The sequence below is a fragment of the Eretmochelys imbricata genome, chromosome 3 (assembly GCF_965152235.1).
Source record: "Eretmochelys imbricata isolate rEreImb1 chromosome 3, rEreImb1.hap1, whole genome shotgun sequence".
NCBI classification, from domain to species: Eukaryota; Metazoa; Chordata; order Testudines; family Cheloniidae; genus Eretmochelys; species Eretmochelys imbricata.
In genome coordinates this window covers 8873299-8897849 of record NC_135574.1, presented here as the reverse complement: position 1 = coordinate 8897849, position 24551 = coordinate 8873299, and the positions used below count along the sequence as shown (strand labels likewise).

At 41.8% G+C, this 24551-nt stretch overlaps 1 protein-coding gene across 1 annotated transcript in view; it reads right to left on the bottom strand.

The window, feature by feature from the left end:
• MSRA (methionine sulfoxide reductase A) overlaps positions 1–20313 on the bottom strand; it is a 442222-nt gene extending 421909 nt beyond the window's left edge. The window contains exon 1 of the mRNA XM_077812365.1: positions 20111–20313. Coding sequence (XP_077668491.1) covers positions 20111–20240 — 130 coding nt within the window. The 5' untranslated portion in view covers positions 20241–20313. The remainder of the gene's footprint in view (positions 1–20110) is intronic.
• Positions 20314–24551: the final 4238 nt, after the last annotated feature.

The window sequence follows — 24551 nt, the reverse complement described above, 5'->3', positions numbered from 1 at the left end:
TTTGGGAGCTTGTTTTTTTGAACCATTCATTTTTGTGATTTCTTTTATTACTGGGTATAGGTCCCTTAAGTGGTAGGAAAAAATCAGCAATAGTTACTTGCTACACAAACCTGGAAACCCCGGATACCCTATCACCTCAGGCATCGGCAATCTTACAGCAGGATTATCTGGCTATTTGGACTCTCTCCTCAGACCCTACGCTACCAGCACTCCTAAGTATCTTTGAGACACTGCCGACTTCCTGAGGAAACTACAATGCATTGGTGATCTTCCTGAAAACACCATCCTTGCCACCATGGACGTAGAAACTCTTTACACCAATATTTCACATGAGGATGGACTACAAGGTGTCAAGAACAGTATCCCTGATGAGGCCACAGCACACCTGGTGGCTGAGCTTTGCGACTTTGTCCTCACCCACAACCATTTCAGATTTGGGGACAACTTATACCTTCAAGTCAATGGCACTGCTATGGGTACCCGCATGGCCCCACAGTATGCCAACGCTTTTATGGCTGACTTAGAACAACACTTCCTCAGCTCTCGTCCCCTAGTGCCCCTCCTCTCCTTGCGCTACACTGATGACACCCTCATCATATGGACCCACGGGAAGGAGGCCCTTGAAGAATTCCACCTGGATTTCAACAATTTCCACCCCTCCATCTACCTCAGCCTGGACCAGTCCACACAAGAGATCCACTTCCTGGACACTACATGCAAATAACTGATGGTCACATAAACACCACCCTATACCGGAAACCTACTGACCACTATACTTACCTACATGCCTCCAGCTTCCATCCAGGACACAACACACGATCCATTGTCTACAGCCAAGCCCTAAGATACAACTGAATTTTCTCCAATCCCTCAGACAGAGACAAACACCAACAAGATCTTTATCAAGCATTCTTAAAACTACAATACCCACATGGGGAAGTGAGGAAACAGACTGACAGAGCAAGACGGATACCCAGAAGTCACCTACTACAGGACAGGCCCAACAAGGAAAATAACAGAACACATACAGCCCGCAGCTAAAACCTCTCCACACATCATCAGCGATCTACAACCTATCCTGGAAAACGATCCCTCACTCTCACAGACCTTGGGAGGCAGGCCAGTCATCGCTTACAGACAGCCCCCCAACCTGAAACAAATACTCACCAGCAACTACACACCACACCACAGAAACACTAACCAAGGAACCACTCCCTGTAACAAACCTCATTGCCTACTCTGTCCCCATATCTACTCTAGTGACACCATCAGAGGACCCAACCACATGAGCTACACCATCAGGGACTCATTCACCTGCACTAATGTTATATATGCCATCATGTGCCAGCAATGCCCCTCTACCATGTATATTGGCCAAACCAGACAGTCTCTACATAAAAGAATAAATGGACACAAATCGGACATCAGGAATGGTAACATACAAAAGCCAGTAGGAAAACACTTCAATCTTCCTGGACATTCTATAAGAGATTTAAAAGTAGCCATACTTGAACAAAAAAACTTCAGAAACAGCCTTCAAAGAGAAACTGCAGAACTAAAATTCATTTGCAAATTTAACACCATTAATTTGGCCTTGAATAGGGACTGGGAGTAGCTGGCTCACTACAAAAGCAGCTTTGCCTCTCCTGGAATTGACACCTCCTCATCAATTATTGGGAGTGGACTACATCCACCCTGCTCGAATTGGCCCTGTCAACACTGGTTCTCCACTTGTGAGGTAACTCCCTTCTCTTCATGTGTAAGTATAATAATGCCTGTATCTGTAATTTGCACTCCATGCATCTGAAGAAGTGGGTTTTTTACCCATGAAAGCTTACACCCAAATAAATCGGTTAGTCTTTAAGATGCCACTGGACTCCTTGCTGTTTTTGTGGATACAGACTAACAGGGCTACCCCCTGATACTTAAGCAATAGTTACTGAAGTATTCGTATTCAGAAGGATAAAGGGAGACTCATGGATCCCATATTTGTCTTATTTTAATTTATTCTTAAGCACCCAAATATTATGATGATGCTGTAAAAATGCTTAAATAAGAGAATAAGGCTAAAATATATGAGTAATTATGGGCATCTCAGTTTTAATTTATAAAAATAAGTACTTTATTTTCAGTCACGGCTTTTCCAGTAATATTTGTCTATACAACTTCCTTGTTTTAAGATTGCATTTGTGCACCTAGATGTCATCTAGTCATTTTTTGAGAAGGCTGAACTAGTCATGTAATACTGTTGGAAAGGATTAGCACGAGAAGTAGGAAGTTCCAACGAAAGTCCAGTTCAGATAAAAGCTGCTAAGTCTGCTGAATGCAAATCTGAACTGTCACAGCTCAAGGCTTTTAAAGTCAGCATGTCCAGACGTCAGTCAAGTGGAGTTCTCTATCACTTAACTGCAGACAAATAGCAAGAGAGGGGCTGCTACAGAGGGAAGCAGTTGGTCCTTTCCTATGCCTTCCATCATGGGGATATATTTCAAAAACTTGTGCTCTTCTGATTTGACACCACAATGTGATGTTACAACGTAAACAACTTGACAACATGACGCCACGTATGCTACATTTGACTCTCATGATCATCAGATTTTGCTTGGCTGACTCAAACAGGGCTTGCTTGAACATGCTCAGAGGTTTTCCCTATCTGCTTGCCCAGTCCTTATTAGAACCTTTTCTGAAAATTCATTACACATCAAAGTCCTTGCACTAAAGTTTAAACACAGTTGTGCTCTTAGATATCTTTCACTTTCCTACCAGTTCTTGTGGGCAAAACATAGCTACCTGAAAATAATAGTATATCAGTACCTAAAATTCACAGACTTTTGTGGCTGTTATTCAGAGAAACTTTATTATACCGTACACTTTGGGAAACGTGTGTACCACTTGAGGTAGAATTGGCTAGGCATTGGCGAACCTATTTATAGTTAGCTTGGATTACAGCCAAACTCCACTAATAGTGAAGTGGATTGAAAGTCTCAAATTTCGTAAGTGACGATGAGAAAGGATAGCATAGAAAAAACAAAAAGAATCTAAGATACGGACTTTGCCCAAACTGGGATCATACTATGTCATTTCACGTGTGTGGAAGAAGAACATGTTCTTCGTTATATGCTGAACAAGAGCTTTGTTTTAAAATTCAAATGACAAATGCTTCAACTTGCACCCCACATCAGACCATGAATTGCTAATCAAACAATTAGGTTTATACACATTGAATATTTTTAATTGGTTCTGCACAGGTTAATATCTCAATCCCTCATTTGCATTTCAGCTAGCAGTCTATAAAGAATAAATTTTTACTCATGGTTTCTCATTTGTCCATTTTAGATTTGCACTCTACTGAATAAAATGTACTACAGTTGCCTTAGTTTATTATATTAGCACCCACTGCCACTTACATATATATAACAGTCCATATTGTTAACTCTCACAGGTTGCTATCCTTAATGCACCTCATTGTCCATAGATATTAAAGGGGCTGGCAAATGGTGACGAGAGAGCACCACTAGCATCCTTCAGAACCACAGAAAGCAAAGACTTGGTTCTTCCATCTCCCACTGTTGTAAGGTGGGCTCTACGCTGATTGAAATTCTACTAGCTGGATGAAATTTATCTCTGTGTGGATGGGCCCATACAAAGCCCACCATGTATATTTCACTTAAGCACCATGTTAAGCATTTAAGTAGGACTTAAGAATTGTATAGGCCAGGGGACTCAACACAAGAGTAAATTACACTTGGTGAGTGGAATGGAGAGTTCTACTATAATAGGAGAAAACTGCCTTCAGCACCTTGTGATAAAGCAATCCATGAAAAACACTGGCAGTAGAGGCCAAATAAACCACACAGAAAGGACTATAGAAGACATAAGATATGCATTAATCCACAGAGTGGTTTAAAACAGCCACAGAGAACTGATTTTTTTAAAAGCATCATCCATAAAAATCAGACTTTTATTCTCCTTATACTGTTTTGGTGCACATCAGCTACGATACTACAGAAGGGCTACAGGCAGCACTACACAGGTCAGTCAGCTGTTACATGAAAGCTCCATCTTTTAAAGGGTTACAATTTGGTCAAATTTCAGAGTAACAGCCGTGTTAGTCTGTCTTCGCAAAAAGAAAAGGAGTACTTGTGGCACCTTAGAGACTAACCAATTTATTTGAGTATAAGCTTTCGTGAGCTACAGCTCACTTCAAATCATACACTGGCATTCTAAGTTGGCAATACAACTTGGCAATACAAAATCTAAATCCATGAGTGAACTGCTTTTAATATTGCCAAATTTGTTTCCAATCAGTTTTGACAGATATAAGTTAGAAAAGGGCAAAAATAATAGAAACCGTGGGATTTCAAATGATTTTAAATGCTCTTATTACTCAAAACCAAATCTCTAATCTAAAAGCAGCCAGATACAGTATCATGCATGGGATCTAAATTCAGGTCCCAAGCAGAGTCTCCTTCATCCTATAGCAGCAGAGGATGAATTCTTTTCAGAAGCAGCATAGTTAGCCTGTGAGGAAAGGAATTGTCTGCATGGGTATTCAGTGATCCTTCTGGTCACCTGAAGAAGTGGCATCAATGGGCTCCAGAGCAACTAAATCCAACTTCCTTTCCTTACGAAAGGATTTAAGGGGAAAATGACAGGGAAAATGGAGGAGAGCCATAAAGTCCTTGGGAGAATGAAGTAAAGAACTATGTCAGGTGAATTCTGAAAATAAGGTCTACAAGAAAAATCAGATGTAAAGTCACTGACTTTTCCCTTAAGACTTCTTAATATGTTTTACATAAGAAACCACATTTGGATGTTGGATTGCTTGCCAATTTCTTCTCTGTCTTGAGCCTTCCCTTTTTGTGGACAGTAATTTAGAAAGTGATAGCCTTTCATCTTCAGCAGTTCCTTAACACCTATGATATCCTGGGAGTTTCCCCTGAGAATTCTAGCCTACTTTTGGGGGTCAAACCATGTTAGAAGGGCTCAAGAGCAATCTCCAGCTGGTTTAATTAGCCATTTTGGTCATGCTAGACCTCTCTAATCTCTAGTAAATTTTCAAGACTATTGACTATGGCTTGCTGCATTGGAGACTACTGATGTGTCGGAAAAATCCCTCCATTTACTTCTAGAATATGTAAATGAAGCTTTCAAATTGGATGGGGATGAGAATTGAGCAGCAACATTGAGAAATTTGAAATGCAACTTCTCCCAAGCTTCTCTCCTATATCCCATTTTGCTCAATGTATATAAAACCACTTATCAAGATCATTTCTGAATACAGTAAAGTATCATTAGCATGTTGATGAAACACAACTATACACCTCTTCCTCTCTGGATCTCAATAACTCAGTCTCCACTCTGGAGGCCTGTTCGGATGACATTGATGACTGCATGAGCCAAACATGCACAATTTTCAATTCTGGAAAGATAGAAATCTTGCTAATGGATAAAAGTCATTGTTTCAAAGGGGATTTCTTTCCCTTCGAGTGCCCACTTATTCAGGAGCCAACAGAGAAGCCAGCTTAGTTATAGGCAGCTAGCCATTTGACATGAAAGAGTTCGTGGCACCCTTAGTGCCACCAACTGCCTCACGCAGATATCTGAGATCCTGCCCCCTCCAAAACTGAGAGACACAAAGCCATTGGTTTCATGGGGCCAAAAACTAGCCGTCAGTTAACTACAGGAGGTAGGTATTATGAATAATATATGACTAATAAGAAGAAAGTACTATACTGTACTTTCAATCCTAGTGACTGTTTTACATCTTCCTGTTTGTTTTTTGACATATTTCTCAATGCTAAATCAGAGTTATTATTGCTACTTATTTGCATTTAAAAATTAAAATTGGAGGATAGCCTTGACATTTATAAAGGCTAAAGGTGCCCATCAAAGAAAGCACTGAGGGCCCAAACACCAGTTCTGGCAACCAGTAAAAAAAATATTAAAAAACTGCTGACTCACTTTACTGAATGTGTGTAACCATATTATACCCACCCTATGTTCCTTACATTTGCTGACTATAAAGTGACAGACTGTGTAGAAAGCCAATTGTTAACACTATTTAGATTTTAAATGTTATTCTTTTGTTTTTGATTGAATTGCATTGCATATTAACTGCTTGTTCATCACTCTGACCACTATTACAGGGAGCATGTATACAATTAAAAGTATTTATTTATCAGCAGCTTAACTTACTTTAAAAATTGTTTGAGTGGAGTCTGTTTCAGAACAGGCTGCAGTTCCATTCACAGCCCCACACATCAGGACAGCACTGATAACTGTAATAGAAGTGAGTTTCTACAGCTGTGTACTAGATAGGAGGGGGCACCCACAAGAGAATATAAATGAAAGAAGCAAACCCAATAACCCCTGCAGACGACATATATATTATAATGTTATCTCTGGTGCAGTTATTTTGCTCCTGATAACCTTAAAAAAGCTCTTAGTGTAGTTTGTTAAGCCATATCAGAAAATCATCCATTGATTACAGAACATGAAACACACTTTTTATTTATTTATTTTTAAATGGAAGTCCAACCTTTGGGAAACTGCACATAACTGCAGATCCTTTCAAGATATTTTCCTGTGACACACAGCCATTTCATTCACAGATTAATGTTGTTTACTACATGTTTGTAAAATGCAATTCCTAATGCAAATATTAAACACATGTAGGACTCAGTCTTGCCCTGTAATTACTTGGTGTACATGAGCTGGGAAATCAGCCACTTGGGCACACACATTCTCTAGCTGATCTTCGAAGATACTCGGGGCATATTTGTATATCTATTTGTTGGGGCACAAATGTGCTTGTATTACGGAATATAAAATTTTCTTTTTCAATATTCAGTGAAAGATTATAAAGGTACATTATTTCATACTACCTTGCCTGCACTGCTCAACTGGAAAATAAGACCTCAAATTTAAAACTATGGGCCAATGCTTATGCAAGGGGTGAATTGCAACTAATAAATCTGAAACTGTATAATTGGAATAAACCTTATTATACAGTTCCCTGTTTTATACCTCATTTTAAACAAGGAATTATTCGTGCTTAGGATTTCATTCAAAGTGGAAATTTAAACGCCAGTTCCTATATACTAATAAAGGTTTGAAAAAAAATAAAAAAGGGGTTAAGAGGTGCAAACTTATCATAGCACTGTAATTCTATACATAAATAAAATAACAGATCAAGACAATAACACTTTCTTATATGCTGCAGAAAAACTTTAATATTCGCAGTTTACCATTGTTCAACATATATCTTGTGACGGGGGCTTGGAGGTTCGGGTAGCCTAGTGGTTAGTGCACCTGACTGCCAATCCCTTATCGCTTTGTCAGGGAGGAAGTGGTAGTAGTGCCTAGTTCCTGACTCCAGGATGGGAGTGTTTGGGCCTCCCCACTGTGTCTGGGCCTTTGCCTTTAAGTAGCACATGGTAAATCGACCCAGGCCCTCTCTCTCCACCGGGTCCCAGGGCCCTGTGTGAAATAACACTGGCAGGGTCCTCCCTGCAGAGATTCTAAGTCCACTGCCCTGGGCTACTTCCTACCTAAGTGCCCCTTCAAGACCTGCTAGTTCTTGAAGTGGGTGGTGGTTAGAGAAGACACTCCCTGGGGGCCCTAGCCACTCTGTGATCCCCTCTCAGGCTGCACCTTTTGCCTGGCTTCCTGCCAAAGGATTCTTTTTTCCAGTAGCCTGTCCACCACTCCTTGCCTGGGCTTCTGAGCTCCATTTAACACACTGCTCCAACTGAAAAGTGCTCAACAGGCCTACCTGGGCCCAATATTGCCTTTTAATCCTTTTGGGCCAAGTGTGGGGTTTGTGTACCCCATCACATACCTCATCAAGCCAAACAGGTTTTTCCAAGATACTACACAGTCCTAGACAAAACTACATGAAACCGGCATTAAGGCTGAGTACATATCTGTAACTTAATGTTAAAATTATGACAAGAAATGTTGTAATTAACCCCAAAACAAGTATTACAAACCCAGGAAATTCAGAGTTCAGGTTAAATGGCACAGGAATCCGAACAGGGTAAGATATGGAAATGCACAGCTAACCCACTCAAAGGACCTTAACTCTGCACTGCAGTAACACCACGCAGTGACCATACAACCAGTATTAGTGCATATATGTTTGTAGTCCCAGAGTGATTAAACTGATTTTTAAAGACACATCACTTTTATTTTATTTTATTTTTGCTCCTGTTGTCACTACAGTGCAGAGCTAATGTTTGGATCCCTTAACTGTGCATTGCCATAACTTAGCCTGTTTGAATTTCTTGAAGTTTAATCTAACTCTGAATCTCCTGGGTTTGTAATGTTTGTTATAGGGTAATTACAACATAACTGCAATGTTTTTACCCTTAAGCTGCTTCTATGTACATAACCTTAACTCCAGTTTAATACAGCTTTTACCTGTGAATTTTTTATTACACTTTTCATACATGAACATTAAACCCAAAGATAATAAAGTGGTTGAATTCCTGCTTTAAGCACAAAAAACTCAGCTCAATCTTAACCTGGGAACTGTAACCAGAATTTCCATCATATTTCTAAAAATGGTTTTGCACAATTTACTATGCAGAAACCCAGATATTGCTTCTTAGAAAGAGAAAGCACGAGATATTAATGGGATAAGTTAGGAAACAAAATACATAGAAAGATTTCTGGGGAAGAAGTGAGGGGGAAAAGGAGAGAGAAAAAATATAGGAGAGGCAGTACCAAACACAATGTAGGGAGAAGGAAAGAAAGAGAAGATATGTGGGACAGAGAAAGAAAAGAGGGAACACACCTCTGAAGACAACTTAGGAAAAGTTACATTATGTGTATTACAGGAAAGAAAGAAAAGACCAGTACAAAGCAGTAAGGAAAAGAGGATATGACAAAAGAGAGTTGTAGGTTGGTCAAATAGTATTTGAGGAATGTATGATTTGATGAATTTCCCCAGTATTCATTTAATAATCTATTCAACACATTTATGGTAGTATTCAATTAGCTGGTCAGATAATATTGCTGAATATGTTATTCAGCTAACACCAGAGAAAAATCAATGAAAAAATATACTCAATTTATATTTTTCCTGCTATTTAACCTTTCTTAGCAGTAAGTTAATTTTTTTAATACATTAAAAACACTGATGCTCTTCAGAACAAAAACTGTGTCTCCCTCTGTATTTGGATAGCGCCAAGTACATTCTGAGCAATTCCATAAATAAAATAACAACAGTTGACTGGCAACACAACAGTTAAACACAAATAGTACACAACTGCTTCATTTATTTTGGCTCCGATTCAGCATTGATTTTTTAAAGGAACTACTCATGGGCTAAAAGTTAGGCACATGCTTAAATACCTTGCTGGATCAGGGCCTTAAATTGCAGGGAACTTAGTCTTGTTAGGGGAAGGGGGTGGAGAAACAGCTAATTTTGACCTTGACAGGTTGGTCCTTGGGCTAGAAGATATCACACAAACTTTTCAAGCCCTGACACTGAATGCAAAGCATAGTACTAAATTGTGAGATAATGATCTGCCCTAAATAAGAGGCAGTGTGCTGTTGCTCTGTCCCAGGAGTAGCCAAAGAAGAGTGAGGGCTGGTCTATACTGAAAACATACACTGGCATAGCTACATCTCTCATGGGTGTGAAAAATCTACCCCCCTAATAGCTGTATATATGCCAACATAACCCCCCGTGCAGATATTGCTGGATCGATGGGAGAATTCTTCCATCAACCTAGCTATGAACTCCCGGGGAGGTGGATTAACTACAGTGACAGGAGAACGCCTCCTGTCACTGTAGTGAGTGTTTACACTGAGGTGCTACAGCAGCACAGCTGAAGATGTGCCGCTGTAGTGGCTTAAGTGTAGACATGGCCTGAATTCAGTCACAATTGTGACTAGACTGGGTCACAATCTCCCTCTCAGTACCCTGTTGTTTTGAGAAAGGAACAAACTGTTTTAGGTCTATACCTACCACCACGTATGTTGCCCAGTACCTTTTGGAGGGGTGAGACCAAAGCTATGCCCACTCCCCATCCCAACCTACCTAGAAGAAACGTACTACAACGTGGAGCCTACTTTCTCTACTATACTGTTATCTGTGATATGGATCGCCAACACAGAGGCATAAGGACCCCTGTGCTGCCATGTTAACCAGGACACAATTTAACCTATAATGTAGTTTTCCTTTACTGTATCAGCACTTACTAGTACTTGTGTATTTGTAATAGCCCATCATCTTAACTTGTATGTTATATGTTAGGCCTGATCCTCAACTACATTACAACAGTTGTATGCACATATGATTCTAGTGAAGTCAGTGGAGTAGCTCTGCTGCTATAAACCGATGCAGTGGAGAATCAGACCCTATTATATTTAAGGCATTCCAATGAAGGAGTTGCCAAGTAGTGGGTGATTTATATACTATGGTCCAGATTCTCACCTAATCTACCCTTGTACAATGTCACTAACGTCAATTAAGTTACATGGGTATAACTGAAAGTATAATTGAACTCCATATGTCCTGCACTAGTTAGGCACAACAGGGCTTACGTGACAGCAAGTGGAGGCACTCAGCTTCTCCACTATAGTCTTTTGCTTTCTGAGAGTTTGTTACACTCACAGACTTACCTAAATAAATGTAGGGTCAAATTCGTCACTATAACTTCTTTGAAGGCAAAATGGAGTTAAAACCATCAGCAAAATGGACCACATTCATCCCAGGTCTATTATACAGTAATATGAAATATTATCCTTTGAAATAAAAAAATCCTGTGTAAATGTAATTCCTGGGTTTACTTCTCGTCCTGACAGGTTATGTTTATCAATGCAAGTGTTTGGCCCTTACGTGTTAGATACACGTCTTTCCAAAACCACTGTCACAAGCAGCTATTTAATCTTGCTTATCAAGCCACTACCTTTCACTAGAAATAATTTATCCCCCTTTATTCCACAATTTGGAATAAATCTTCAGAGCAACATATATAAATAATCCTCTGAATAAAGGTCCTTTTGAAATCTTTTTTATTTTATAAAGTTAGGGTTTCTGCTTTCTGAGTCTCCTTCAAGCCTTATTTGCATTCAAGAGGCTGCCAGTTGGGTAAAGTTTCTACTCCTTAAGTAATGCTGTTTCCCAGCAACCTGCATTCTGTTGCCAGGGAGAAACCCTGTGGAGAGCTACCTCAGTTATCAGGCCCGCCACAGTCCTGAGGGGGTATGGCTTTGTGCAGGGTTGCTTCATGCCAGTGCACACATTTGAGTGTGAGAAGAATGCTAAGTAGTCTACATAAAACTCCAGAGACTGGAATAAGGGGATTGGTGGGCTTTTTGTTTGGTTGGGTTTTTTACATTTATTTTGGTTTGGTTTGGTCTTGCCAAGGACTTATTAATGAATGACTTAGCTCTTTGTGGTATGCTGTATTTAGAGGTGACAAGGAAGTGAAAGTTTTTCAGCAATGCAGTGTTACCTTGAGAGCTGCATTTGACAGCTGGTTATGCAGTTCTGCAAACAGATACTTTGTAAGTTATTGATCTATCAATGACTGTTTGTTCCTGGTTTTGATTTTTTTTTTTGTCTCTTTTGCAGACGTCAAATGCAAAATTCACACAAAATTAGATTTTCATATCTTCTGCAATGTCTTCTAAAACGGAAAGGTAAGAGTTAGCTAAAGAGTCATTCCTTTTTGCCAAAGTCAGTCCAATTTTTAATAATTCTTCAGTTACATGTTTAGCCTGATAAGAATTATTTAATGTTTAGGTACACTTGCCAAAAGCAAAAAAACACAAACATAAAAATGTAAAAGGGAGAGGATGCATGACATACATATTTCTATTGCCACCACTATTTTCAAAAGAAAATATTTCATGCATAATCTTAAGAGACATTGCAACCATTCAAAAATTTCAGAAGTCACGTCTTTCAAATACTAAACAATTTCTAAAAACAAGGTGCCATAGCAAAATGTAATGTCACTTTATATCCTTTCTCATCTGGATCTCAGCATGCTTGATTAAACTATAATGAAAATGTAATAAACGTATAGAAATCAATGGATCAAAAATGCAATAAATGAGGGTCATTCTTTAAAATGAAGAGATAAGCAATTCCCTCTTCTGATGAACTGGAAAGGAAAATTGAAACTTGAGAAATACAATACACAGAGTCTATTAACTTGATACTCGTCATACCTCTGAATTGTCCCTCCTGTGGGGATATCCCTTCTTTTTTACCTATATTTAGTACAACCCCTTATAAAAATGGGATGTCAGTTAACAATTTATTTACATGAAAATATTGAATCAAGAAACTGAAGCTATAGAAAATGTTAAAGAAATTAATTTTACTAAATCTTAAACTTCCTTCATTATTGTTTCTCTTCCATGCCTGATTCTGAAGCATAATTTCACACTGGAACCTACATTTGGGTCATGACAGGTTGCAAAGTTACAGTATGGTAATACTGAATCAGGATTTTTTTAATCATCTTAGGAAAAAAATATCAATCATTTTTCTTTTTCCTTTTATTGCTCACATTACGAAAGACCATCAGATATATTCACAGACTTCATTCAACAGTTCCATTATAAAATCTTACTTTTTATATAATTTAGCAAATTCTCAGAATTGTTATGTTGACACATTTTACTGATGTTATGAAAAACCATTAGATTTATTCATATTTAATTCAGCAGTTCCATTACAACATCTCACTTTTTTATATAACAAATTGTCAGAATTGCTATGTTGACACATTCCCCAAACTAGCAAAATGATATAAATCTTTACGCACTAGATAAGAATTAGGGGCCAGATCTACTCTACACTATGGCCTCTTTGAAGGCCCAAAACAGTAAAGCTGCCTTAAATGGGCAGCTGGAGATTCCCCTGACATGTTGGAAATTCCAAATGTCATAAAGCCAGCATATCCATCACAACACCATACTCTCACTCTTTATAGGAAAGTATTGGAGATTTAAGGGACATGGTCAGAGTTCACTGAGCTCCAGTGTTTCCTGCCAGTGTAATGGCCCCTATGCCATTACAAGCCAGTGTAAATTAAAGCAGCCCTGAGGACTCAGGTATACTCATCTTTACATTCCTCTCTTCTCAGACGCAGTGAGCAGAGTTCTGGCCTTTATACTTCAAAACAGATAGGCAATCTTTTGGGGCAAACTGATTGCCTATTAACGCAGAAGGAAAAGACATGAAATGACCTAAGTCTAAGGAAATGAGTTGTTAAAGAAAATGATATTAAGAAAATTATGTCCTCTTAGGAATATCATTCCTCTGATATCTGATTCATTTCTAGTGATATATGTTGCTAAAACTCATTTGAACCTTCATAGCTTCTAAACATGGCATAAGGTAAATCAATGGCTCAAAAGTAGAATTAACCTTTTCAAATGTAGTGGAATTTGTTTAGTTTTTTACCCACTTTTTATAACAGATTTCCCTCTCCCATTTACTTTTCTTTTGCAGTCTCAAAATATATACTATATTAGCTTGCTGATTGGTTGAGTTTGAACTAATCTTTTTGTTGGCAACTGTAAAGGCGTTAAGTAGGGGATTTGGATATCCTGTCAGACACCCACATTTGATAACTGGGCTTTCTGCATTTTCAGCTGCAGGCTTACTTGTAGCATCTCTCTCTTGCTTTCTGATTATACTATCTACAAAGTACAAAAAGTCTCTTTCACATGAAGGGGTTGAAGAGATAATGCAAAAATTGCCAATCTTTAAATAATAGCATTAAACCAATATAGCATACTGACCACTTTTTACAGCTGCCAGCAAAAAAAGAAGTTATTCAAACTCAAGCAATCAACAAGCTAATGTGGTACATATTTTGAGATGGTAAAAGAAATATTAACGGGAGAGGAAAATCTGTTATAACAAATAGGTAAAAGAGCAAAACAAATGCCACTACATTTTAACAGATTAGTTCTATTTTTGTTCCATTAATTTACCTTACAGCGTGTTCACAAGCTATGAAGGTTCAAATGACTTTCATCAACATGTATCATAGAAATTAGCCAGCTATTGGAGGAGTGATATTCCTAAGAGAACATATCATTTTCTTTAAAAATTCTATATGAAATGAACCAAATCTAAGGAAATTAGTATCTTTTCCTTTCTGCATTAAAATGGAATAAATTTGTCCCAAAAGTTTAGCTACCTGTACTAATGACATCAATGGAATTTACATTGAAACACATGTGCAAAGTTCTAGCAGAAGAGGCAAAAGAGAGTAACCATGTCCAGCTTCAGTCCCAAGCCAAATTCCCACTACTTCTCCAGGGCTAGATGCTAAGGGACCTGCAAGCCAGGAATTCAATCCACAAATCTGTGGGATCTTTGTTTATAATCTGATATTGCTTAGAGCGTTCTTGGAAAGCCTCCAAATCTTGGGGCCTCCTTAGAAATTTCCCTGTAGCCCTGTCCAAACTTATACCCACAGGATTGGAAGCCTTTCTCAAAAAAAAAAAAAAAAAAAAAAATCATCAAAACAATTTAATGTCATTGTCTCTTGAGTTTAGCAAATCAGATTGAGAAATTAATTCTAAGCATAATTAGAATTCAGTGAGAATTCATTTGATGCACTAAATTCATGTAACACTTCTGAAACAGCAATAAAGGGACAGTCAACTTTAAATCTAGTTAATTTAAAAAGAGTGAAAAGTAAATTCAGGTACTATGCCTATCCATGAGTCTCCCTCCCAATTTCTGTGGTCTGGAAATAACATTTTCCTTTTTTTTTAAATGCTTTTCTCTCCACTGTTGCTTCATGAAAGACTCATAGAAACAATAGAAAACTAAATAATTAATGACAATACAGAGCAGCAAAACTGCCCATACTAAGTGATGTCAAATCCACAAAGTAAACAAAAGTGGGGAGGGGGGGATGAAAAACATTGTCTCTAATTTATACCAGTGGTTCTCAGCCTTTCCAGACTATTGTACCGCTTTCAGAAGTCTTATTTCTCTTGCGTACCCCAAGCTTCATCTCACTTAAAAACTACTTGCTTACAAAATCACACATAAAAATATAGAAGTGTCCCAGCACACTCCTACTGAAAAATTGCTGACTTTCTCATTTTTACCATATAATTATAAAATAAATTGACTGGAATATAAATATTGTTCTTACATTTCAGTGTGTAGTATATAGAGAGCAGTATAAACAAGTCACTGTCTGCATGAAATTTTCATTTGTACTGACTTTGCTAGTGACTTTACGTAGCCTATTGTAAAACTAGGCAAATATCTAGATGAGTTCATGTTCCCCCCGGAAGACCTCTGCGTACCTCCAAGGGTACGTGGACCCCTGGTTGAGAACTACTGATTTTTACTAATCTTATATGTTACTTGTAACAATAGGTAAATATTTCTGGACAAATTTGTAATTTTTAAGTTGGTTGTGTCCCTTTAAACATTTTATTTCAAATATTTGAAAACAGGGTCAAAATGTGTTGCTGATCAGAACCGTAACTGTAAAATTATATCTTGTTACTACATACTTCTGCTCACGATGGGGTCTATTATCCTTTCAGTGAACACAGTTCATCCCCGGCATAGTTCCATAAGGCTAGAGTCTCTGTTAAAATATGCCATCATAAATCAAGAGTACGTTCACTGGCTTCAGTGGAATTACCCCAGATTTACATCACTGTCACTAAGAGAATCTGGAACTATGGAGTTACACTAGGGATGAATTTGGCCTACTGTGTGCATATCTGGGTATTTTTATTGTTGTTATTAACTTGTATTATAGTATTGGCTAGAGACTGCCTAGAAATCGGAGAATGGATCACCATTCTTCTCTAAGATTAAAACTGGGAAATCCAGCTGCTGAAATTTAAATGTTGACAGTGAGGAAAAAGTTTTCAAATATTTTTAAATTACAACTGAATCGTTTAATAGCAAATAGAATCAGAACTGCACCACCATCCATCCTTTTTGTTAGGAAAATACTAAGGTGGTTGCCTTTACCAAAAGATGGATTTGCTGCACATGAAAGATACTAGCCTGAAAACAATAGAGACTAGAATCCTGTATATCCCTGGAACAGATTCAGACAAGCATCACTGCAAGATTCCCCAGACCATCAAGCTAATATATCTTAATCCTAAACTTTTAATCCAGTAAAATGTAGAGAATGTCCTTGCTTCAGAGATTGTTCAATTTAGTCTCCATGTCCATTTAATTCTTGGCCTCTCTAGTGAGATAGCCAAATATGTCTTGGTTGAGAGGAGATATGATTGCTCTCTATAAATATATCAGAGGGATAAATACCGGAGAGGGAGATGAATTATTTAAGATCAGTACCAATGTGGACACAAGAACAAATGGATATAAACTGGTCATTGGGAAGTTTAGACTTGAAATTAGACAAAGGTTTCTAACCATCGGAGGAGCGAAGTTTTGGAATAGCCTTCCAAGGGAAGCAGTGGGGGCAAAAGACCTATCTGGCTTTAAGATTAGACTCGATAAGTTTATGGAGGAGATGGTATGATGGGATAACATGATTTTGGCAATTAATTGATCTTTAAATATTCATGGTAAATAGGCCTAATAGCCTGTGATGGGATGTTAGATGAGATGGGATCTGAGTTACTACAGAAAATTCTTTCCTAGGTATCTGGCTGGTGAATCTTGCCCATATGCTCAGGGTTTAGCTGATTGCCATATTTGGGGTCGGGAAGGAATTGGAAGAGGCCCTGGAGGTTTTTCACCTTCCTCTGTGGCATGGGGCACGGGTCACTTGCTGGAGGATTCTCTGCTCCTTGAAGTCTTTAAACCACGATTTGAGGACTTCAGTAGCTCAGACATAGGGTGAGAGGTTTTTCGCAGGAGTGGGTAGGTGAGATTCTGTGGCCTGCATTGTGCAGGAGGTCAGACTAGATGATCATCATGGTCCCTTCTGATCTTAATATCTATGAAATCTATGTCCATAAACTAGTTAGATGGCTCAACAAAAGTAAAACCACAGAAATCAGTAGGATTTTTCAGCATGAACAAATCAGAATAAGTTACCGTACGCAAAACAAAAAATATGCATAACAGAAGTTTCCCTAAATTGGGGTTCATCATGTTTGGCACCGCAATGGGAAGTTCCCTCTTTTCTTTCTCTCCAGCAGCTCCTCTCAGGACTCTTCCATTGAGCACATGCGCAAAGGAAGAAGTAAATGAAGTTGATATTAATGTCTTGATATACTACTGGCAATGAAGAAGTAGTGCCCCTGCATCCTATATCATATAAAGCCAAGTGAGATGGCTGTTTCTGTGATGCGAATCTCTCTACTAGGAACAGGACTGAGACCACAAACAAATGACTAACTAAAAATTATTTCCAGCATTACCTACCTGAACTGATCAGACTAACGGAGCAAGAGTCCTACATCCTACCATTTCACAAAATCGAACACTAAACGTATTTATAATTGGGGTGTATGTAAGTGTGTGTATATAGTGTCAATTAAAGTATAAACCTCTAATCTACATATATCAACATTTGATACAATATAGCAACTGAAGATGATTTAATAACTAAACTTTGGTTAGTGAGGATAGCAGAAAGCGATATTTAATTTTACTGCAGGGCATGACATTACACTCTAACACATTGTAAAAATCATGCTTAAAGCACTAATTTTCAAGTATGAATTTCAGTTTCTCTACTGTAGTGAAGGAAAACAGCAAAACGTCTGCAAGTACCAAGACTGAGAAAAATTGCTTTAGGCCAAATAAATGCAAGTAGATTACCAGAAAACAGTACTTCATAGAAATTAACAAAGATTCCCATGAAAGAAGAAGGAGAAACTTCAGAAATATATAAGATATCAATTACAGTATGATGATTTCATAAGCCTGTCACAGTCTATGCAGTTTTTAAAAGAGAAAGAAATCTGAAGCAGAACTCCTTTCCTTTTGATTTCTGCATACATTATGACAAAACAGAACCAAGCTGAACATAATTAAAACATCATAGTTATCTCCAGGTCCTCGTAACTTCTGCAAACCAAACCATTTGTACATTCCTCTTGTAATATATTTTGTCACAAGAACCTTATAATAAAAATACATCCTTATATACCTGGCTGTCAGTAACTTTAGAGAAATTAATATACTGTACTGATTAAAGTCTTGATCCTGCATGTTGCTAAGCTTCAACACCTTATAATATCAGGGCCTAAATTAGTAATATCCTTAAGATAAAAAGAAAAACAATGTCACAGACAGGGTCAGTTCTCATCCAGTCCTCATAATGAAGGGCCACGGAGTTAAAGAGGAAGAAAATATGGGGTGGATTCTCACCTATTAATGAGGAAGGAGACCACTGGTGGATGAATGGGGAGAGAGAAAGAGACACTGACTGTCAAAATGTACAGAATTTACTCATCAAAAAACCAACACAACTTAGCTTACAGTAGAACCTGGTAAAATGCAACTTTCAATGAAAAATCAGCTAGTTAATAGATTGCCTTAAAATATGGAAAACAAGGCATTTTAAACTGCCAGTCATATTTTACACTCAGCTACTTCCATGCATAGAAATCTGGCCCAAGTAAACTTTATACTAAATTTTAAAATTTAATTTGCACCTAATTTCTAATCGCATTTACCTTGTTGTAACTTTTACAGTTCCTTGTAGGTCAATGCTGTTATTAAGCACACAGGTACCCAGAATAGATTGATTTAAATCACCAAATGGAAAGCCTTGATTTAAACCATTGATTTTAATCAACTTTTCCATTGGTACTTCAGTTATTTTCAAAAGAAAGGTGCATTTTCCTTGGTTGATATAACCATTAAAGCATGTTGATTTACAACCAAATAGAGCCTTTACACTAAATATGGTAAATATTTTTGATACCTAGGATACGCTATAACTATATACATTTATTTAAGCAATTACGTAGCGTATTTTCAGCTTCTTGTTAAGTGTACATTTTTGTAGATAAGAAAATGTTGAATGATATATTCCTTATTTATTAATTTTGTACATATTTGTGTCAAGCTGCATTAACTGTACAGTAACTGAAATTTAATTAACACACAAAATACCACATAACATTTATTTTTATTAAAAAATCCTTTCATGTTTTGAATACATAAATTTCTCTTATCAAAACATGTTTCACATGCACAACTAAATGATTTATTAAACCAAGGGATTAACCGCAGACAGTGAATTAAGCTGATTATTTCAGGTCAGTCTTTCAAATATGCCTAAGTGAAAGCGACTGCCGCTTATGTTCCTCTTTGCCTAAGTCTCTTGAAAATGAGAAGGAGTCTCCTAAATTACTCAGGCTGTCCTTCAAACTTTTAAAACTAGTCGAGCTCATCCCCGGCCTCATTTTCATTCATAAACTGGAAGAGAAGGACAAGTTTTCCTGCATTTTCAACGTCCTATCGATTTCTCATCTTTGAATGAATTACTCCAAAGGAAGAAAACGTGCTTTCTGTGCCCGCAGAAGAGGCTACTGCTCTCCAGGGCTGGTATAGCACGCCAACAAACTCTGGTTCTTGCTGCTTAGCTAGTGACTTCCGCCAGTTCGGTGGTGTGACTCTCTTTAAACTCTCACCAGCGAGCAGATATTGCTTGAACGGTTCGCCACGCGCCCCGTCCAAGGGAGACCCCCGAGCCGCCTCTATCCGGAGCGAGGAGGCCTTGGGCGCCTGCCCCCGCGCCCCCTGTCCGCCCCACTTCTCTGAGGCGAGCCAGGGACGGGGCGTCCAACTGCGCATGCGCTAAGGAGCGCTGCCGCCCCCCCCCTCACCACACTTCAAAGGGAGGGAGGGAAAGCGCTTCAAGCGCATGCGCTCCAGCGACAGACGGCAAGGAGGAGAGCGCCCGCAGTAAGGCAGGATCAGTGCGCGTGGGCGCTTGTATAACTCAGGGAAGAGGGAGCACGGTGCGCCTGCGCTGACGCCGAGGACGGGTGGGTCAGTGCGCGCTGCGCATGTGCGAGGGTCCACGTTCCTCCTCGAGTCGCCTCTCCCCCGCCCCCCACAGAGATCGTCATCTCGGCGGGCCTGGGTGGGCTCAGTCAGGCGCCTCACCCACCAGCGCGGGGATGAGCCCGGGGACGGGAACCGCCCTACCTGAGACCCGGATGCTCTGGCTCCGGCCGGGCAGGGCCTCCGCTCTGCTGGGCAGCCGGGAGGCCGAGTCTCCCATCGCGGAAGGCGAGCCGAGGAGAGTACGGAGGAGGCGGCGTGGCGCCACGGTCATCGCCCCCGCGAGCGTCGGGAGCCCGCGAACAGCCGGCCGGCGCGCGCGAGCCGTTGGTGGGTGGGGGGGGGCGCGAGAGACCCGCCTCCTGCCGGCGGCTGCGTGGCTTGCACGAGAGGCGTCGCGGTGCCCAGCTTACATAAAAGCGTTGGCTGAGCGCTGAGAGTGTGCGGCTCCCGGGCTCTGCCCGCGGCGGGGGTGTCAGCATGTTCACACACCCCCCCCCCCAGCTCTGCCCACGGCTGTGGTGTGAGCACCCCACACACCCCCCCCCCCAGCTCTGCCCACGGCTGTGGTGTGAGCACCCCACACACACACACACACCTTCCCAGTTCTGCCCGCAGCTGAGGTGTGAGCACACACACACACCTCCCCACGGCTCAGGTGTGAACCCACACATCCACCCCTCTCTCTGGCTCTGCCTGAGGCTGGGTGTCAGCACCCTGCCCCACACACACACACACCCCTTCCCAGCTCTGCCTGAGGCTGGGTGTCAGCACCCTGCCACACACACACACACACACACACCCCTTCCCAGCTCTGCCTGCGGCTCGGGTGTCAGCACACGCACACCCCCTGCTCCCCAGCTCTGCCTGCAGCTGGGGTGTGAGCACCCCACACACACACCCTTCTCTGGGCTCTGCCTATGCTGGGTAAGGTCGCCAACCCTCCACAGAATCATAGATTTTAAGGTCGGAAGGGACCATGATGATCATAGAATCTCAGGGTTGGAAGGGACCTCAGGAGGTCATCTAGTCCAACCCCCTGCTCAAAGCAGGACCAATCCCCAATTAAATCATCCCAGCCAGGGCTTTGTCAAGCCTGACCTTAAAAACTTGTAAGGAAGGAGATTGTACCACCTCCCTAGGTAACGCATTCCAGTGTTTCACCACCCTTCTAGTGAAAAAGTTTTTCCTAATAGCCAACCTAAACCTCCCCCACTGCAACTTGAGACCATTACTCCTTGTCCTGTCCTCTTCTACCACTGAGAATAGTCTAGAACCATCCTCTCTGGAACCACCTTTCAGGTAGTTGAAAGCAGCTATCAAATACCCCCTCATTCTTCTCTTCTGCAGACTAAACAATCCCAGTTCCCTCAGCCTCTCCTCATAAGTCATGTGTTCCAGTCCCCTAATCATTTTTGTTGCCCTTCGCTGGACTCCCTCCAGTTTATCCACATCCTTCTTGTAGTGTGGGGCCCAAAACTGGACACAGTACTCCAGATGAGGCCTCACCAATGTCGAATAGAGGGGAACGATCACGTCCCTCGATCTGCTGGCTATGCCCCTACTTATACATCCCAAAATGCCATTGGCCTTCTTGGCAACAAGGGCACCCTGCTGACTCATATCCAGCTTCTCGTCCACTGTCACCCCTAGGTCCTTTTCCGCAGAACTGCTGCCTAGCCATTCGGTCCCTAGTCTGTAGCTGTGCATTGGGTTCTTCCGTCCTAAGTGCAGGATGCTGCACTTATCCTTATTGAACCTCATCAGATTTCTTTTGGCCCAATCCTCCAATTTGTCTAGGTCCCTCTGTATCCTATCCCTGCCCTCCAACGTATCTACCACTCCTCCCAGTTTAGTATCATCCGCAAATTTGCTGAGTGCAATCCACACCATCCTCCAGATCATTTATGATTATCTAGTCTGACCTCCTGCACAACGCAGGCCACAGAATCTCACCCACCCACTCCTGTAACAAACCCCTGACTTATGTCTGAGCTATTGAAGTCCTCAAATCATGGTTTAAAGACTTCAAGGTGTAGAGAATCCTCCAGCAATTGACCTGTGCCCCGTGCTGCAGAGGAATGTGAAAAACCCCCATTGCCTCTGCCAGTCTGCCCTGGAGGAAAATTCATTCCCGACCCCAAATATGGCCATCAGCTAAACCCTGAACATGTGGGCAAGACTCACCAGCCAGACACCCAGGAAAGAATTCTCCATAGTAACTCAGATCCCACCTCATCTAACATCCCATCAGAGGCCATTGGACATATCTACCGCTAATAGTCAAAGATCTGTTAATTGCCAAAATTAGGCTATTGCATCATATCATCTCCTCCCCACAGGTTTGGCCTGGAGTCTCCAGGAATTAAAGATGAATCTTTAATTAAATATTGTCATGTGATAAAACCTCCAGGAATATGTCTGACTAGAATTGGCAACCCTAGTCCTCCAACAGGTATACCCAGCCAATAAACACACACACACCCATCCCTGGGCTCTGCCTGTCCTAGGATTGGTATACACCCCCACACACACACGCACACCCTTTCCCAGGCTCTGCCTATACTGCAACGGGTATACCCAACACCCCACACACACTCCCCTCCCCAAGCTCTGCATGTCCTGGGGTGGGTATTCACACACACACGCCCCTCCCTGGTCTCTGCCTACCCCGGGGCAGGTATACCCACCATACAATGCACACAAACTCCCTTCCCTGGTCTCTGCCTGTCCTGGGGGGAGTATACCCAACACTGCCCCCCCACGCTTCCCTCCCTGGCTCTGCCTGCCTTGGGGCAGGTGTACCCACCTAAGTTCCCTGTAAGCTGCCCAGCAACCTATTTAGCACCTCGCAGGCACCCAGGGAACCTGCCAGGGGAGGGGTGCCCCTCCCTCAGCCCCCACCTAGCCTAGCCTCCAACCTGCCACTGCCGGGGTGCCCAGAGGGGGCCGGCCCCAGGTGCAGCTGGAGCAGCCTGGCCTCAAGCGTGGCCAGGGCAGTACAGCCCAGGCCGACCCTAGCCAGAGTGGCCCAGACCCAGATGCGGCCAGAGCGGCTCGGCCCCAGGGGCGGCCCTCCCCCGGCCTGGACCTGTTGGGGCTGAGCGAGGGATGCCTATTTTGCAGCCGCAGAGCTACCACCCCACCCCCAGTCCAGGTGCTGCTGCGGGGAGAGAGAGCTGGGGGGAGTTCTCTCTCCCTGCCGTAGCCCTGGAGCACCCTCCTGCACCCCAAAGCCCTCACCCCATGCACCCAACCCTCTGCCCTATCCCTGAGCCCCTCATCCCCAGCCCCACCCCAAAGCTCACACCCCAGCTGGAGCCCTCATCCCCTGCACCCAACCCTCTGCCCCATCCCTGAGCCCCCTCCCATACTCCGAACCCTTTGGTCCCACCCCCACCACATAAATTTTGTTATGTGCACCAATATGAAGGTGATGTGTCACACATCACTGCCATATTGGTGTACACAACAAAATTAATTCTGCACATGGGTGGAAAAATTAGAGGGAACACTGATACCCACCACCCCATGCACACCCATTCCCCTCCCTGGTCTCTGCCTGTCCTGGGGCAAGTATACCCAACACCACACACACACACACACTCCCCTCCCCAGGCTCTACCTGTCCTGGAATGGGTATACCGAACCACACACAGACCTCTCCCTGGACTCTGCCCATACTGGGGTGTGAGTACCCAACCCTCCCCCATACACCGCCCTCATCGAGGCTCTGCCTGTTCCGGGGCAGGTATACCCAACCAACTCCCCCCACAAACATACTGGCTTTGCTTGTCCAACTCCACACAGACTCCCCTCCCAGGCTCTGCCTCCACACACCCATACTTCCCTGGGCTCTGCCTACCCTGCAGTGTGATGCCTAACTGTGCCCCCAACTCTCTGCCCCTGGCTGTGCCAGCCCTGGGGTAAGAGCACCCCTCTTCCCACCGGACAGACAGCTACCTCCCCAGGCTCTGTGCATCCCTACCCCACACACCCCACCCTGAGTTCTGCACTGGGGTCTGCATAAACCTGGGCTCTGCCTGCCCTGGAGTTTGCACACACTTACCATATTTACATTGGGCTGATGTGCATACCCCACTTGGCTGTGTGTGCACTGGGTTATGCACACACAACTGTGGAAGCAAACCTGCTACAGCATGGAGAGTTTGTATGTGCGCTATGGTGTAACTCCTTCTTTACTGTGCTGAGATATGGACATGCACCCAGTTAGTGCTTACATCCAAACTAATTCAGTGCTTGTGCCATAACATTACATCTGCTCACAAAGTAGATGTACCAGTAGGTATTAGGGCAGCGGTCTCCAAAGTGGGGTGCGCATGTAGAACTGATCAATGAAATTGTTTTTAATTGTTCACTTTATTAATATAACTTCATAAGTCAAGTTTTATGAATGAAACTATGTTCATTCATAAAACCAGGTACCCCAATAATTGGCTAATTGAGTTTCACTTGCAATCCAATTGTTGCTTAAATCACTGAAATTTACACTGTTTCAACATTCTGCTCACGAAAGCTTATGCTCAAATAAATGTGTTAGTCTCTAAGGTGCCACAAGTACTCC